This window comes from Xenopus laevis, chromosome 2L (genome assembly GCF_017654675.1).
Source record: "Xenopus laevis strain J_2021 chromosome 2L, Xenopus_laevis_v10.1, whole genome shotgun sequence".
In the NCBI taxonomy this organism is placed as follows: domain Eukaryota; kingdom Metazoa; phylum Chordata; class Amphibia; order Anura; family Pipidae; genus Xenopus; species Xenopus laevis.
This window is the reverse complement of record NC_054373.1, coordinates 144,036,036-144,054,326: the sequence shown is the minus strand read 5'-3', so window position 1 is coordinate 144,054,326 and position 18,291 is coordinate 144,036,036. Positions and strand designations below refer to the sequence as shown.

General features: G+C 37.9%; 2 protein-coding genes across 4 annotated transcripts in view; one reads left to right on the top strand and one right to left on the bottom strand.

Moving 5' to 3' along the window:
* Nucleotides 1-43: 43 nt before the first annotated feature.
* wdr61.L (WD repeat domain 61 L homeolog) lies at nt 44-8,829 on the top strand. Of its 3 annotated transcripts, none has more exons than XM_018245076.1 (11): nt 44-241; nt 339-388; nt 1,041-1,068; nt 3,357-3,462; nt 4,176-4,348; nt 5,100-5,248; nt 5,348-5,441; nt 5,716-5,809; nt 6,445-6,537; nt 7,259-7,337; nt 8,502-8,829. In XM_018245076.1, the coding sequence occupies exons 2-11, from the start codon at nt 377-379 to the stop codon at nt 8,589-8,591; spliced, it is 918 nt and encodes a 305-aa protein (XP_018100565.1). In that variant the 5' UTR covers nt 44-241; nt 339-376; the 3' UTR covers nt 8,592-8,829.
* An 8,172-nt stretch (nt 8,830-17,001) lies between these two features.
* Nucleotides 17,002-18,291, bottom strand: part of LOC108707547 (inactive dipeptidyl peptidase 10) — a 55,008-nt gene continuing 53,718 nt past the window's right edge. The window contains exon 26 of the mRNA XM_041582496.1: nt 17,002-17,713. Within this exon, the coding sequence (XP_041438430.1) occupies nt 17,591-17,713 (123 nt within the window). The 3' untranslated portion in view covers nt 17,002-17,590. The remainder of the gene's footprint in view (nt 17,714-18,291) is intronic.

Genomic DNA, 18,291 nt, shown 5'->3' with positions numbered 1-18,291 from the left:
GCTACAACTGCCAACTGTTAATTCATTGATCTGGCTGCATGACGTTCAGATGCAAGACACGTTACACGTTCCGGCCTACCAGGAAGCGGGTTAATTTACGCCAAACACAATATGGCGTCTACAGCCAATCGCTAGTGCTTGTTGGCGTCATCTAAGCGCGACGTCGATGGCTGCGGGGAAACTTGGAGACCAGAAACAGCAACGAGGAACTGTATGAAAACTAAGGGAGATAAGTGTGGAGGTACCGCGGAAGAACACTTCGATTAACGTTGCATCAAGCGGCGGTTGTGTCTATTTATATCTAATTCTATAGTTTACTCTGGCGTTTCATTTCCTAGATCATTTGCTAGATCGTTTTCGACTGTGAGCTGCAAATATGAGCACACAGGTAGGTGTATAAGCAATATGTCTCTGCATACACACTGTGATGTACATGAATGTCATTGATCGCTAATGATCAAAATACATAGCGCCAAGGGTGCAACAACTGTATGTTTTATTGCTTATGAGCAGTATTAATGCATCCAATGTGTTTGTTATCAACATGATATACACGCTGTAAGGTTTATTTATATAATGTCTTATTCACAGAAATAATTCGTGATATTTTATCACTAGAAGACACACATGCGTTATTTAGAGAATAGACATTGCATCCTGGAATGGAAGCCCATAGGATATTTAGTTTTATTAATCTTGCAGCTGCTCAATGATGTCATTTAACTACTGATAGGCTGCTTGGTGGGTCTTCTCTGGAGTGGCCTTACAGCATTTTTGTGAATTTCCCCACAGCGTTACTGCTTTATCTGCAGGCCATAATACATATAAAGAGCCACTAGTACTATTGACAGTTGTACATGTAAGAGGTCTGGCCCACAGAGAACATTGGTGTCAATAACTAAGATTTTATAGTCACAGGGAATAGTCATAGTCCACTTTGCACTTTTCTTGGTAACACATCAAATAGACCATGGTTTGTATTACCATCCAAATCATCACCCATCTCTTTGAATTCTGACCTTTGTATTTTCTCTCTACAGTACAGCATTCTTTTCAAGCAAGAACACGGTAAGCTTTCGTTACCATATCACTGTTGTATGCAGTGACTGCAAACATAATCTTTCTTCTATTTTTTTTTTTTATGTTTCATTATAGGGGATGTAAAGGCAAATAAAATAAAATCCAATTTTTACTTTCTTTAATGAAAAAGAAATCTATCTCCAATATACTTCAATGTTCCGTTTTTATAATAAACCTGACTGTCTGCAGTGAAATGCCTCCTTTGTTTCACTTGCTCTGACCGCTGCAGATAGGAAACTTCAGACGGTCCCTAACTGCTCTGCAGGGAAACAATCATACTTTCAAACAGCAGGGGGAGCTCCCCACCTTACTTCCCTGACCTTAAGCAACTTTGTTTGTTTCCCTATAAGGCAGCTGGTAATTGTGTAGAGATTTGTATCCACAGACCCAGTGCAATCTGCATATTCTGATTATTAATCCTTCTTGCTGTATTGGCTTCTATGGCAGATATTATTTGACTTGTGCTGTTTTGATAATTTATGACAATCCCTAAGCTTAACCTCCCAACTGAAGCCCAAACCACACTGAGCATGTGCATGTGCATGGTCTTGGTCTTGCAAAGATGTTTAACAAAGTTACAAGATGATGACCCCCTGCTGCCAACTTTGAAAACATAAATCATTTGTTTAATTCAGCTTCTGGTGCAGTAAGTTTATGTTTAGTATACAAAGTACAGCATTTCTAGCATTATTCTATTTTAGACTTTAGTTCCCCTTGAAAGAGTGCCTCTAGTCAAGATTTACAAGAAATTTGCTGCATACATATTAAGCTATCTGTGCCCTTAGGCCACCTCAAAGATTTCCCCCTAAAAGCTCATCTGATCTGCCCCCTGGAGTGGTGCTTTATGATTACCGTAGTGCTGTTGTGAGATATGGCCAACATCAAAAGAGACATCAGGATTCCTCAGTACTGCTGACGGTAGGCCTGGCAACACTGGGCTGATTCTCGGCCAGCAGATAAATGCTTAAAGCAGCGGAGTATAAATTTCAGACCTGGAATCCGCTCTCTGTGCCTGCACCCAGGCCAATGCAAGGGGCTCCAGGTGGACACACAGAGTGCTGCTTTAAAGGGGCTGTTCACCTTTGAGGTAACTTTTAGTATGATGTAGGGAGAGATATTCCCAGACAATTTGCAATTGGTTTTCACTTTTTATATGTGGTTATTTAGCTTCTTATCCAGCAGCTCTCAAGTTTGCAGTTTCTGGTTGCTAGGGTCCAGATTATCCTAGCAACATGGATTGATTTGAATAAATGACTAGAATATGAATAGGAGAGGGCCTGAATAGAAAGATGAGTAATAAAAAGTAACAATAACAATACATTTGTAGCCTTACAGAGCATTTGTTTTTTGATGGGTTCAGTGGCCCCCGTTAGAAACTTGAAAAGATTCAGAAGAAAAAGGCAAATAATTTAAAAAAAAAAACTATTAAAAGTAAATAAGGAACATCAATGATTAATTTAAAGGTGAAACACCCTTTTAAGCAGGCATTTTGGTGGGTGACCTCGCTCCCCAGCTCTGTTGATCTTCACTGAAATGTACAATTTCCGCTTTCGAAAGTAGGCAATTTTGGTGGTGACCTCGCTCCATGTGCCTTCATGCAAGCAGATGCTATACTTTTCAATGCAGATCAATAGAGTTGGGGATGGGACCAGATCTACTCTCTTAGCCTGTAAAAAAAAAATGCAGCTTGACGGCAGCAGATTTATCAACTGTCGAGGTGAAGTTTTGAAAGGGAAAAACTTCGAATTGCAAGCTATTTTTTTGTGTACTTCGACTGGGGAATAGTCCTACTTCGATAGTCCTAGGTCGAATTTTTTTCGAATTACTGTCTTTTTAAAACTTCGACCATTCGCCACCTAAAAGCTGCCGAAGTGCTGTTTTAGCCTATTGGGGGCCTCCTACAACCTATGTGGAGGCAATTGGGGGAGTTTGGGAGATCGAAGGTCGAAGTTAAAAAAAACTTAATACATAAGTGCTCAGTTACATGTGATATAAAGGAAGTGAAGCCTATGTTGTGTTTAAGGCATATGCATTTGAACACTTTTATAAATTACATTCTTGAGCTGGTTTGTTATAAGAATATTATCTATATTCTCTATATTTTTTCAGGGGAAAATGAGTTTAAACATATTCCTTGCAGTGTCGTAATAAGCAGCTAAAGCATGACTAATCCTTAAAGTATAAGATCAGTCAGCTGTCTATTTTCTTTTGCTATTATTGCATTGTGAAAGCATACAAACATGGGATCCAATGTATATATGTTTCTTTTTCTCCAGCCCATGAAGATGCAATATGGTCAGTAGGATGGGGTAAAAACTCAAATGATGGGTCTGAGTTGGTGATCAGTGGTTCCCTGGATGATTTGGTAAAGGTGTGGAAATGGTAAGTTCACTGTATTCCAAATTTATGTTATTTTATGGTGTACTACCATAGGGAACCAACCTATTGACTTGCATCAATTTAACTCAAATTAGTGCATTTAGAGTAAATAGAAACGGCAGGGCTAATATGTAAAAATCCTTTTCTTTTGTATTAAACAAAGGGTCGAAATTAATCCGAATTCCCATAAAAAGTAGGCTTGCTGTGGAGCTTCTGTTTTGGTGCGTTTTATCCCAAAACTAAACTAAATATAGAACCTGAAACTATTCATTTTTAATCACGGAGATTGTATGATTTAATATGTTATCTTTATTGTTCAATTTTATTTTTCAACTTAGTTTATTTATACTTTACCTATGAATGTATTATTCAACATTTCTGTACATCATAACTGACTATAACATAAGCGCTCCCCTCTGCGTAGGAGAGCATCAGGAAACCAAATATTAAAAATCTCAAAAAATCTGTTTGATTGAGAAGGATATTTTGATAAAATTCAAAAACAATACTGTACACATTTGTACTCTAAATGTAAAGCACTACTTTTTATGTGACATTGATTTGTGAAATTCTATGAAAAATTTAAAACAAAAAAAAGTTAAATATGCTGTGAACTTTAACATATTGTAGTTTTTTTTTTCCCACATTCAGAAGGTATTAAAGCCTAATTAAAAGGAAACAGTGACTAATTTAGGTATCTTTTGTTGTCTGTATAGGTCTGATGAACGGTTGGAGATGCAATGGGCATTGGAAGGCCATCAGCTCGGTGTGGTATCCGTGGATGTTAGCCCTAGTGGGAACATAATGGCTTCCAGTTCCTTAGATGCTCACATTCGCCTGTGGGATCTTGAAAGTGGGAAGCAGATCCGCTCCATTGATGCAGGACCAGGTAATCCCTAATGAGTACAATTAGAAGTTGATGATCTGTAAATAAAAGTACAAGAGTACAGACATTATCTGGTTAATGTTTGCTGAATACACATTATTTGTATCGCTGTAAGGGAAGCAATACTGTCACAAAATCTTTCCAGGGGATGTGGATGAAATATGGAAGTTATCATTGGTCCAGGTTTTCACAATTGAGTTTATATTATTTCTGAAAATGTCCTTAGAACTGCCTGCCATTACTGGCCTGCCTTCATTGTCGCCCTGTCTTATATTCTTGCACCCAGTAAACCAGATGGAATGCCAATCGTGATAATTCCTCAAATCTCTCCCTTTAACATCCAATAGATTTTTCCGACTCACTCTAGTTGTCTGTGCTAATTCTGATTCCGGTGCCATCTAAAAGCCATTTATTACCTTCAACCATAGGCGTAGCCGCCCAATGTCCACTGTACATAGGGTTGTCACCTTTTCTGGAAAAAAATACAGGCCTTCCTATAGATTTTTTTCCTTATTAATAACATTGGGATCAACCATAATTTTTACCGGCCAGGCTGGTAAAATACCGGCCAGGTGGCAACCCTAACTGTACAGTCTTTTTCTTTTTGAGCAATTCAAGTAGGCATTGTTTTTGTATTTCCATAATTATGTAGCCTCTTCCTGAAAGATTGGATTTGGACAATACTATGCATCTGTCTGGTGCTCAGCAAATAAGTAGCATTAGCAACTTCACAACCATTTCTCTGTTTCCATAGTGGATGCTTGGTCTGTAGCATTTTCACCCGACTCCCAACACCTTGCAACTGGAAGCCATGTAGGAAAAGTAAACATTTTTGGTGTGGAGACAGGGAAGAAGGAATATTCACTGGACACAAGAGGGAAGTTTATCCTAAGCATTGCATATGTAAGTTTCAGTGAGATATAACCTTCAGTACAGTGCTTATGGGCTGTAGTTCAGTTTGTGGAATGTAAATTAAAGATTTTGTTTGTCTGACCCCAACAGAGCCCAGATGGGAAATACTTAGCCAGTGGAGCCATTGATGGGATCATAAACATATTTGATATTGCTACTGGGAAACTCCTCCACACGTTGGAAGGTAAAAATCTCATTCTGTTGATTTATTGGTCCAACAGCATCCAGCACTGGTCATATTTTGCTGAATCCTTGTTGTTCCAATACTTTTTGTTTTTTTTGTGTGTGTAAATGTGTTCACTCCAACCAGCAAGCCCTACTGTTCCATTTTGAATGCACTGTGTATTTGTTTCTGTCATTACGTTGGAATATTAAATTCCAGGAATGAAGATTTTGGAAATGTACCATGACCGTTGTTGCCAAATTTAGTATTAATTTGACTTCCTTTGCTTTTTCAGGACATGCCATGCCTATAAGATCCCTGACTTTCTCCACTGACTCCCAGCTGCTGGTTACAGCATCAGATGATGGCTATATCAAGATTTATGATGTGTAAGTGTTTCTGTTAATTTGCAGAGTTAAGTGTGCAGAGTGTCCTGCTAGTGGTTTTCAGACTTAAGCTTGAAGCACCCCTTGAGGTTCAACATTTGGTCAAAGTCCCTTTTGACTCATTAAGTCATTCAATCAAAATTCTACAACTATCTAGAACAGCAAATGCATAGTCACACCATCTCTCTAACTGACCATCATCCTGAGTTTGAATTACTAGGAGTGAAGAGAAGCATTCTCTCAACATGTAACCTCAACTGACCTCCAGTCTGGGCCTCTTTACTAACCACTACCATTAACCTGCAATATATTGTAGAATCTACAGCACTTGCTGTCAAGTACCTGACTATTAGCACTACAGATTCTTCTTTTCAATTTTTGCTATAAAATGAATGGGCTATAATGGCTCCTTTAGCATATGAGCTCTGGAACTTCTGCTGCTTTGACTCACTGATATATCTTGAAATAACCACTGTATAAATGTAATATATAGATGGAAATCTTTCAGAGTTACCCAAGGACTAGGCATGTAAAATTCACATTTAATTGTCTGTAGAAACAAATGCATTCATTTAGCATCATCAGATTAGTTTTGTATCTGTGTATAATTTTGATGTAATATGTGTTCCTTCTAACAGACAACATGCCAGCTTGGCTGCCACCTTGAGCGGGCATGGTTCCTGGGTGCTGAATGTGGCATTCTCTCCGGATGATGCTCATTTTGTTTCCAGGTAAGAGCAGATTATAGGGCAGGGTTCCCAACCTTGGTCCCTAAGGGCATATTATTAGTGTACAGGACGTGGACGAATAATTTTGTGTTGACTTAAGTTTAATTCCACATAGATACTGTAAATCTACTGATATTAATATTTACCAGGCTAATGTAACAGACAGGGCAAGTTTGCCATGGTTTAGGTACTAGCAACCAATCCGATTATGGTTAAAGAATATTGCTAAAGACGTGGGTTACGTTTTCTTTTTTTACTGACATCTTTAATTGGGGTTATAAACAGAGAATAAACTTGCATAACAAGAAAACCGTGAGTGGATGGGTTACATTTTTAACAGTAGTGAGAGGCTGCTGACTTAAGCATGGAAAACAATGATCATAAGACAGCCACTACGGCTTCTGAATAGGTTTCTGTGGCACATTTGCATGTTTAAAAGTTTCAGTCCTATAGTGTCTCAAGCCGTATTGATTCTTCTGAGAATACATTATAAGCATTAACAAATTAGAGCACAGCAGGGCTGATAGACCGACTGTGAGACTGTCCAACTCTTCAAAATGCATTCTCTTCAAACTGAAAGTGGTTATGAAACCTTATTGTGGTACTCTTGAATGTATGGGCTGCAACTTGCCTGAGAGAGTTCGCCTTTACGACTTTAATATTAGACATGTTAGAAAATATGTTGAAGAATTTACTGGGGCCGTTTGTTACTGTTTCTCCACAGCTCCTCTGACAAAAGCGTAAAGGTGTGGGATGTATCTGCCAGAACGTGTGTGCACACTTTCCTAGATCACCAAGACCAGGTGAGATACATTTGTGATGACTTTTTCCCCAGAGCAGGGTATTACAGGGTAACATAACTGACAAATTTGGAGATTTTACCCCATGAAAGTATACCTCTGTTGCTAAGAGACACAAGCTTTTCTAAATAAAAGGAAAGTTAGGCACCCCCAGTGATTGTATTCACTTACCAGAAACCCTGGGTCGGTGCTTCTATCTAGGGATGCACCATATCCAGGATTTGGCCTTTTTCAGCAGGATTCGGATTAGGTTGAATCCTTCTGTCCGGCTGAACGGAATCCTAATTTGCATATGCAAATTAAGGGAAGGAAATCGTGTGACTATTTGTCACAAAACAAGAAAGTTAAAAATGTTTTCCCCTTCCCACCCCTAATTTGCATACACAAATTTGGTTCGGTATTCGGCCAAATCTATCGCGAAAGATTCGGGGTTCGCTTAATCCAAAATAGTGGATTAGGTGCATCCCTACTTCTATCGGCAGAAAACTGTGCTGACCCAGGTTTCTTTTAAGCAAGAACCACTGAGCGCATGGCTAATTTTTGGCACCCCCAGTGTTTGTGACTTTCCTTCCCCTTTAATTTGACAAAAGCAGAAGAAAGTAAGGTGCATGCAGGTGAGGGATTTATTGGTGGCTCTTTTGTTGCTATCCATTCTGTTATATATGTAACCTGTTACAGCAGCCCTATGTCATATAAGTTATTGTACTTATTCTCACCTTCCTGCATCTCTGCTCATGATAGGCTTTCAAAATTGTACAAAAAAAAGAGGTTTTGCACCCAAATTAGAGGGAACATAGGTTGCAGGTTCTGAATGAATATTAAAAATTGTGGAAAGCATACTGTATAAGACACTGGACATTTTTTCTTCTTCAAAAGATGCCCAGGGAAGTGGTATTGATTTGTGATCTGCCGGTTGCTCCTTTTGTGGTGTAGCTAACATTTTTTCAATAGTTCTCACATGGTTGTATACCCACACATGAAGAGCAGTGCCAGTTCCCATTGCACAGTGGTAGAATGAGGAGCTGGGTACTTAATACATTTTCCAGATGCTGGATAGTAGAACATTATGGCTATACACCACCATCGAGTATAGGGTGAACAGTGCACACGACACAGATACTCTCATAAACTGCCTATTAGCACTGACTCTTTTTTTTTTTTTTTTAGGTTTGGGGTGTAAAATACAACAGAAATGGATCTAAAATTGTCTCTGTCGGTGATGATCAGGAAATCCATGTGTATGATTGTCCTATCTGATGCTCCATGGGAGGAGTTCTGGACACACACATCATTGTATATGCTCTCCTCTTCACTCTATGAAACTGTCTATTGCTGTTAAGCATTGGGTGCACTCACAAGCAAGTTATCTTAGTTTTTCTTTGCACCTTTAACATGCTACGGCTATACTTGTGTAAATACAATTTCTGCATTGAAGCAGACCATTTCCCTAATGATTTGACCATGATTTATCCAAATAAATGGATTTTTAAGTACATTCTGAGATTGTATGAGTAAACTGTTTATATATATATATATATATATATATATATATATATATATATATATATATATATATATATATATATATATATATATATATATTTTTTTTTTTTTTTTACCCGACGCTTGAAGGTTGTTGTTGTTTTCATCTTTACTGAATTGTATTGGTTATAGGCTGTGCCACTATTCATGAGCGGCGCACTCAAAGGTCACAAGAATCGCTCTGACCTTTGAGTGCGCCGCTGCGTGAATAGAGGTGTACAGTGGATATAGATGTTCTTCTTAGTGACGGACTCAGGGTGGGAGCACCTGGGTCACAATCTCTTATTTTCAATCTCTTATTTAGTCTGTTTCAATCTTATTTTAAATTTCCCCCTCAGTTTACACCATTTTATTGTGGTTCCACCAATATATAATGCCTTTCCATGATTTTACCCTAGCAACCAGCCAGACTGAGAGACTGGGAGATAAATATGAGAGGGCCTGAAGAGAAACATCCGTAATAAAAAGTAACAAAAACCATCAAATTGTTGCCTCCCAAAGCAATCATTTTTTAGCCTCTGGTTAGTGACCCCTATTTGAAAGCTACCGTAACAACTAAAAATAATAAATTAATGGAAATGGATCTAGAACATTTTTATTTAATGGTGACCTACCCCTTTGAATATCTTAGGAAAAGTACACACCAGCTTTGCATGCTGTTTTAGAACATTCATCCAATGGTCCCACAGATATTCTAAGAACTGCAAAATATTCCACTGCAATTTCTGTTCCAAAACACACTCCATACATGTAGTGAAAACCAAACGTGTTTGGGAAAATACACCCTTTCTGCTTCAAACGACTAAACTGGATTTGGGTATTTATATAAGCTATGAAAATCGCCCTAAAGGGGTCGGTTACATTAAAGTTAACTATTATTATGTTATAGAATGGCCAGCTCAATGCACCTTTTAATTCGTCTTCATATTCATTATTTGCCTTCTTTTTCCAGCTTTCAAATGGGGGGTGACTGACCCCAGCTAATGACAAATACACTGTAAGGCTACAAAGTTGTTATTGCTACTATTTATTACTCATTTTTTCTATTCAGTCCTCTCCTAATCATATTCTAGTCATGGTTGCAAGGATAATTTGGTACCTAGCAACTAAGTTGCTGAAATTGAAACTGAAAAACTAAATAACTCAAATACCACAAATAATAAAAAATGAAAACCAATTGCAAAATTATCTCCGCGTATCACTCTCTACATCAGGGGTCCCCAACCTTTTTCTGTTTGGCTGTACACTTGATTTTATGCAACTAAAACTTTCTTCCAAGCTAACTATTCAAAAATAAGCACCTGCTATGGGGCCACTGGGAGCAACATGCAAGCGGTTGGTGAATAACATGTTAAGTCACAAGCCACTGGTTGGGTACCACTGGTCTACGTCATACTAAAAGTTAATTTAAAGGTGAACAACCCCTTTAAAGGAGAATTCAACCCTAAACTTAAAAAAAAAAAAACCCTCCCCCCTTCCCTAAATAAACACCTCCCCCCCAGCCTAAGTGTTACCCCGGGCAAATGCCCCAAACGTTTTACTTACCCTTCTGCTAAGTAAAACATTAGGGGCATTTGCCCGGGGTAACACAGGCTGGGGGGGAGCCGGGTCTATGTAGGGAAGTGGGGTAGGGGTTTTTTAACTTTAGGGTTGATTTCTCCTTTAAGATTTTACTTCACAGCACCTTGTCTCCAACAAAATGGTCTATCTTTTAGTTACAGTTCTTAATAAATAAAAATCATCTGGTCTGTTTAACCCATGAAAGTCTTTTAAACATCTTTAAGAAAAAAAACAAAAAAAAATTGTTAATAAAAGTGGACCAGGCTGAATGGATGAGACAGTCCGTTCTTATAATGCTTTACTGGTGAAAATGCTGAATGTTGTAGTGTATCTCGGCTGCATTCCATTTACTATTCACTTCTAAACCCTTGGGCTTTCAGTTCAGTACCCGTGTTTGTGTCTCTTGCATTTCTCTGTACACTAATGCACCTTTGTATTTATTCTAACTAATATATGTATAAATACAATATTTTAACTTAATCCATTAGCGATTAGCCGTGGCCTTCAGAAACAATATCCGAACACTGTCCTTTATCTTCGCTGCTTTGACACCGAGACCTTTTTAATTCCCCTTTCTTTGCTGATTTCATTGATCACAACCAACTAATGGTTTTTAAATGAATCTGCTTACATTGGCACCAAGGGATTCTGTAAATAGATTGTTCTGCCTTTAATGAAATGTGAATGGATTTGCTGGTCTCCTTGGAGAAGCTCCGCTGGTTCAGACCCGTGAAATGTGAATGGCAAAACCGTGCCGTATAGTTCAATTTCATTTCCAGTAACTCGTTAATTGCTCACGTGAATCTGACTGTTTGTCTACTCAGAGGCCGTTGAGACGAAATTAATGAGAGTGAATCATTTGCTAGAAATATCCACAAATAGTCGGTTCTAATCACTAGTTCATTACACTTTCTTTCCTTAGAAACGACTATTTACAAATATTTAGAATTTTTTACCAGAATGCAGAACTGCAACTTCAGAATAAAACACTTTACTGGTTAACTGCGATGACATGAAGTCATGGTAAAAACCTCATATGCAAAGGAAACCTTAACTTGCCTGAATACATAAGGTACTATTCCTATTGATTTTTATGACATCCCAGCAGGTTTTGGGTGATGTGTAGTGATAAGCGAATCTGCTCTGTTTCACTTCGCAAAACAAATTGGGAAATCACTGAAAATTTCACAAAACAACTTTTTTTCCCCCCCCCCTCAAGTTTTTTCTTTCTCTCACTCCAAATGCACTGTTTTTTCTCACTCTAAACACATTAAAGGAGAAGGAAAGTTGTCTTGCACTTGGGGGAGCCAAATGTTAGGCACCTCCAAGTGATTGTATTGACTTAAAGGAGAAGGAAAGCTACGGAGGTATTTTATTGCCAATAGATTAGCTGCAATAGTGCAAGCTAGAATGCTTTATTTATTCTGTAGAATGTTTTACCATACCTGAGTAAAAAGCTCTAGAAACTCTCTGTTTGTTTAGGATAGGAGCTGCAGTATTAACATGGTGTGACATCACTTCCTGCCTGAGTCTCTCCCTGCTCTGGGCTCAGATTACAGTAGAGAAGGGTGGGGGAAGAGGAGCAAACTGAGCATGCTCACGCCCAGGGCAATGAGGTTTAAGCTGATAGCAGGAAGTCTGATACAGAAGCCCATGAGTACACAATAGAAGGAAAGAAATGCAGTGTTTCTTTTGACAGAGGACTCAGAGCAACATTACTTTGGAGGCTTACTGGTGTATTTAGATGGACCTTTCTTATAAAGCTTACTTAGTTTTAACTTTTCCTTCTCCTTTAACTGAAACCCCGGGCCGGTGCTCCTATCAGCAGAAAACTGCACCGACCCAGGGTTATTCCAGCGAGCACCACGGAGTGATCTTCTCTCTTCCGGCTTCTTCTTTCTTCAAATTTCCTGGGGCAGACGCATGCGCAGTAGAATGAAATAGCCGAATTTTTAGTTAAAGTTCGACTTTTCACTTTACTGCGCAGCCACGCAAAGAAAGAGGAATACTGAAGAGGATCGATCTGTGGTGCTCACTGGAATAACCCTGGGCCAGTGCAATTTTCTGCTGATAGGAGCACCGGCCCGGGGTTTCAGGCAAGTCCATAAAATCACTTGGGGGTGCCTAACATTTGCCATCCGAAGTGCAAGAACACTTTCCTTCTCCTTTAAAGTCAATGGGTGGTTTTTCATTAAAGTGAATGGACATCTTTTCTTGTTTTTTTTTTTTTTTGTTTGTTTTTTTTACATTAATTTATTTATTTAGAATATTTGCAAGTGTCGTGAAAATATTTGGCTATGGCGAAATGCAGAATTCCACAGTTAAATCTGTGGCAAAAAGATTTGCTCATCATTAGTGATGTAATTAACATTTGAGTTTTTTGGGGGTCTTTTTTAATATGTTTTGACTAAAAAGACTTGATCATAAAAATAGTTAAAATAACTTTCCCTACAATTTCTGTGAATGGCAAAAAAGAACCTGAACTTACTTAATACTAAATCTGCATTTAAAGGGATACTGTCATAGGAAAAAAAAATTTTTTTCCAAAATGAATCAATTTTCTCAAAAGAGCAAATTCCTTTTCTCAAAAGAGCAAACAGATTTTTTTTATATTCAATTTTGAAATCTGACATGGGGCTAGGCATATTGTCAATTTCCCAGCTGCCCCAAGTAATGTGACTTGTGCTCTGATAAACTTCAATCACTCTTTACTGCTGTACTGCAAGTTGGAGTGATATCACCCCCTCCCTTTTCACCCCCAGCAGCCAAACAAAAGAACAATGGGAAGGAAACCAGATAACAGCTCCCTAACACAAGATAACAGCTGCCTGGTAGATCTAAGAACAACACTCGATAGTAAAAACCCATGTCTCACTGAGACACATTCAGTTACATTGAGAAGGAAAAACAGCAGCCTGCCAGAAAGCATTTCTCTCCTAACGTGCAGGCACAAGTCACATGACCAGGGGCAGCTGGGAAATTGACAAAATGTCTAGCCCCATGTCTGATTTCAAAATTGAATATAAAAAAAATATGTTTGCTCTTTTGAGAAATGGATTTCAGTGCAGAATTCTACTGGAGCAGCAATATTAACAGATTCATTTTGAAATTTTTTTTTCCCCATGACAGTATCCCTTTAAGTGTACTATGCAATGAAAAACTGATGTGCAAGAATTAAAAAGTCCCTTGTGTGTAAAACTGTATTACATTACTTGGAAAAAGTGTATGTATTAAACTTTTATACTAGCAGCTTAGCTTTCAGCAGTATAAGGGAAATACATGATTATTCATAACCACCACCGCTTTTATTAAAACATCTGATTTGTACACAGAAGGGTTTTTCCCTCCCAGGAGAGTAATTACTGAATATGATTATATCTTCCAAATTTTTAGTTCACTATTCTCCACTAACTCCATTTCTAACACTGGTTCTAGCAACTGAAATAGTGGCCTGGACAACAGACTGTGGTAAGTCCTCTTTCATGTTACAGATGATTATTTGAATATGCTCTTCGTTGCTACTTTTGTACATTTTCATTGATTTTCACAAAATGAAATGTGGGGGGGGGGGTATGATCATCCTTCACCTTTTAATGGGATTCTCACTGCAAATTCTGCAATTTGCCTATGAAGAAGGGGGTTTACCACTGAAACATCCACAGAGGGCTTTATAGCCCTTTATAAAATGACTTTTAGGGGGTTATATATTAAAAAAACTCAACTCGAATATTTGCTTAGTTATGAAAAAAATCTGAATGTAAAAAAAATTGACAGCAGGGCAAAAACTTGAATACCTCAAATTTATCGATTTTATAGGCTAAAAAAAGTTGAATTTATTGAGTTCTCAAGCACAAACCAGTGTAAAACACCCAAAAATCATGAAGGCAAAAAACATCTTCAAATGGTTAAAGGGACCTCTGCTATTAACTTCGACAGGTTTTAGCTGGAGTATTTTTGGATTCAGGTTTTTAGTAGCTTCTGGACATAATAAATCTCTAAAAATTTTAGTTTTTTAGTGAAAGCTAAACCTACAACTTTTTGAGAAAACACAACTCAACCTTTAATAATTAACCCCCTAATGTCACCATGCTAGTGCTGAAGAGTGCTTCTTGCTGATTGCCATTTATGGCAACTATTTGGATATACCTGTTGGGGTGGACTTCAAACCCAGACAGTCAATTCACAGTACTTTTTCTTCATTTTAAGCTTTAGCGAAAGAATAATACTGGGCTTTCTTTCAACCCTAAACCTGGTTATTCTGGGACCCTCATTTTGGCTAAAAGTAATTGGAACATTGTTACTTGTACCTCTAGATCTGTCCTAGAAGTATTAATATAATGACTTGTTTTTTCCTCCTAATACAGGTGTAGGGCTTGTTATCATAATTTGGATCTCAATACCTTGTCTACTAAAAATACATTAAAATATATAAACCCAATAGGATTGTTCTGCCTCTAATAAGGATTAATTATATCCTAATTGGGATCAAGTACAAGGTACTGTTTCATTATTCCAGAGAAAAAGGAAATCATTTTTAAAAATATGAATTATTTTATTTGGATCTTTCTGGACAGTTTCCAGATAACAGACGCCATGCCTGTATTACAATCCCAGCCAGACCTTATGCTAGATTTCATGCATGGAATCACATGCAGAATACTAGAGTGAGGAAAAGGCATCTGGGAATAATCAGTGAAAAAGGAGCAATAAATGTTAAGATAACATGAAAAAACTTTTCCTACTTTAATAGATTTATTTTTATTTTCAGAGGCCAGGGAAATCTTCAAAAAATCAACACAATTATACAACTCTACCTTTTAAAATTCAATTATATTACAGTAAATGTTGAAAATAAGGTTGCCACTGTAACCCTTATAATGCTGGCTATATAGGAAATCAGCATGATACCTGGCAGATTACTATCTGGCACATGAGCATAACAAGACTACCCTGGCTCATAAGCAGCCATGCACTATGTATTCAAACTGGTAATCAGCTGTGCATTTCATATGGGAAATGGTACAAAAATGCTTTTATTTTGAAGAAATGTATATTTAGTCCAGGATTTCTCATTCAAAAGATCAAGAATACATGGGAGAGAATAACAATTATTGGTTACTCTTTAAAAGACAGAAGAAATGGTAATGAAATAGACCTTAGTTATGAATAAAACAACCATCAAACCTACACCAGGCTAATGAGCAGAGGTATACGTTGAGTTTGAGTCCCAGGCTTGTAGAGGCCACAGGTTTTGTACTAACATACATCTCCGGTAACTCTCTAAAATAAAGGGCATTGTGGCTTTTTCTATAGAAAATGGTGCAGAAAATTGTATTTTTGTTAAGTGAACTGAAACGCTGACATTTCAGTATTTTATGAATGTGTTCTGTACAGCTAACAGCATAGGGAACAATGCAGTGAAGCAAGACGTACCATCTGCATTTCTTGGATAGGAACAGGACTACTCTACATTATAAAATCCCTTGTCTCATTTCTTGATCACAAAGCGCAGTTCTTCTGTTAGGCAATGCACTTGATGAAAAAGCACTTTATATGTTCCAGCAGTTACCCAATAGCACCCATCGGTGTCCGTACAAAGCTAATGAAAGTTCAAAAAGTTTATCTTCTCTCCAGAACACTGAAATACAGATTATATCCCGCATTCAAGAATTGCAAGCAGTCTTAGGGGTAAGCAACATGCAATAAAGGGTTCTTGTGCCTCAATACACCTTGGGTTAAGACTTGTTAATGTTTATAGCCATACAGTGCAGACTTTATTCACACAGTGTACAGTCTGTATGTTTGTATATCATTTGCCTTTATAAATACAAGATAAAATATGAGCATTTTAGAATGAATGATATATTTTTGCAGGCAATTGTACTAAAAGGTCTGTTGTACCAACTCTTACATATTCAGATCGTTTCACAGTGCTATGCTAATGGACATCTCTTTATATATAACTATAACTATTGGCTAGTCATTTGATACCTTTTTTCCATAAAACGCAAGTTTTTTTTTAAGGTTATATATATTACATTGTGCTTCAGAATAGAGCAGAGCCTATAGAGGTAATTTAACCTCATACTACTAGCTGGTTGGAGGAATGCGCCCAGCTACCTGTTTGTTTTCTGTGAATATTAGTGATGTACTGGTCAACAAAAAATCTACCCTAACCGAGCCCTTCCAACCCAAACCTTACGCGACCTGGCATGGCTGCTCTATTTATAAACCTGCTCCTGACCCGCCCATCTCTGATGTCACAAAAGGGGGTGGAACATTAATGCCTATAAATAGGGGCTTCCAAAGGTGGAAGCCGACAGAGTTGGCCTGAACCTACCGGTCCAGCTGGTCCTGGATCGACCCAGCCCACACATCACTAGTGAAAGTTATTTTTTTATTTAAATGAAGCTGTTCAGAATACTAACCACATGCATATTTTACCCTGGGTCTTGCTGCAAAGAGTGATTTGTAGGCAGGGTAGGCACATGCCTAGGCCTCTATTAACCCACACCTCTCTTTCACCCCAGTATTGTATAGTTTCACAGGCAAAAAAAAATTGCAGTCACAGGACAAACATGGATTTTATTTGCTCAAGGATTCATTTACGTCCTCTACTGCTAAAGATATAGGGGTCTCGCAAAAGAATCAACCTCCAAGGAAAACTTAAACCAATACTGCCCTTCTGGGTCCTTGTTCAGAAGTAGAAATTGGTGATATAATAATGGTCCCAGTAGGATGAAATGAAATAGTAACCTTTTTACATTCCGAATTGTTTCTTTCCTTATGTTTATTGAGAGCTCAGAGTGGTTGTGGATCAAACAAGCTGTTGCCTGAAGCAGAGCTCTCTGCAACACCAATAAACTGGATGAAAAATGCATGAAAACTGCATAAGGTCTTGCAATATAATTAATTATTAAAACAAAGAAATGTTGCTTTTATTATAACTGTTGATCTCTAAGTATTGGGTGGAACAATCGGCAGTTAGTATTTCAGTCCTCAGCTGGTTTTCCCACGTCACAACTGTGTGTGTTCAGACAGGCTTTTGAGGCACAAATTGCTAGAACAAGTGCCATGCAACGCCCATTTATTCACACAGGTGCTTCTGACTGTAGGCAGTGCCGACTCCTCTAACCCGTATGACTCCTCTGTGCTCAATGGGACGTCTTCCTTCCACCTCCAGCTTGCAGACAGCCGTGCAGGTAAGAAGTAAGTGACTGCTCTAAGTGATGCTGACTTCCTCTGGACATGAAAAAATGATCTTCATCAGGATAAACCTGTCAAATAAAATTACAATCAAACCTATATTTCATTATAGATATTTCATTTTTTTTGTTTGCAGTCGCACAGCTTTATAACGGGGTCTTCATTGGGTGCTTTTCCCCACATTTTACACCAAAATTTTGCCCTAGTCTACCTGGAAATGTCTGGGTGAAACCTACTTTCAGAGAGGTTTTGCATAAACCACAGTGTAACATTAATGCTGTACTGCTAAAACATTGTCAGTAACATATTAAATAATTTATTACAAAGAATAATTTACTCCGGTGCTTATAACATTTGAATGCTTGAAAATTTTTTAGCTTTTACATATTTACATTTGTTTCTGGTCCCCTTAAAAACATAAAATGGGGATTATACTGTAACATAAAAATAGCATTTTACAGAACTAAAAAACAACCTTAAAATTCTAAGCCGTAGACACTTACATTAAAGGGATACTGTCATGGGAAAACATTTTTTTTCAAAATGAATCAGTTAATAGTCCTGCTCCAGCAGAATTCTGCACTGACATCCATTTCTCAAAAGAGCAAACAGATGTTTTTATATTCAATTTTGAAATGTGACATGGGGC

Coding starts and splice junctions, on each gene's coding strand:
- wdr61.L (XM_018245076.1), top strand. Junction 1,069..3,356: donor TCTTTTCAAGCAAGAACACG/GTAAGCTTTCGT, acceptor CTTTTTCTCCAG/CCCATGAAGATGCAATATGG. Junction 5,249..5,347: donor TTATCCTAAGCATTGCATAT/GTAAGTTTCAGT, acceptor TGACCCCAACAG/AGCCCAGATGGGAAATACTT.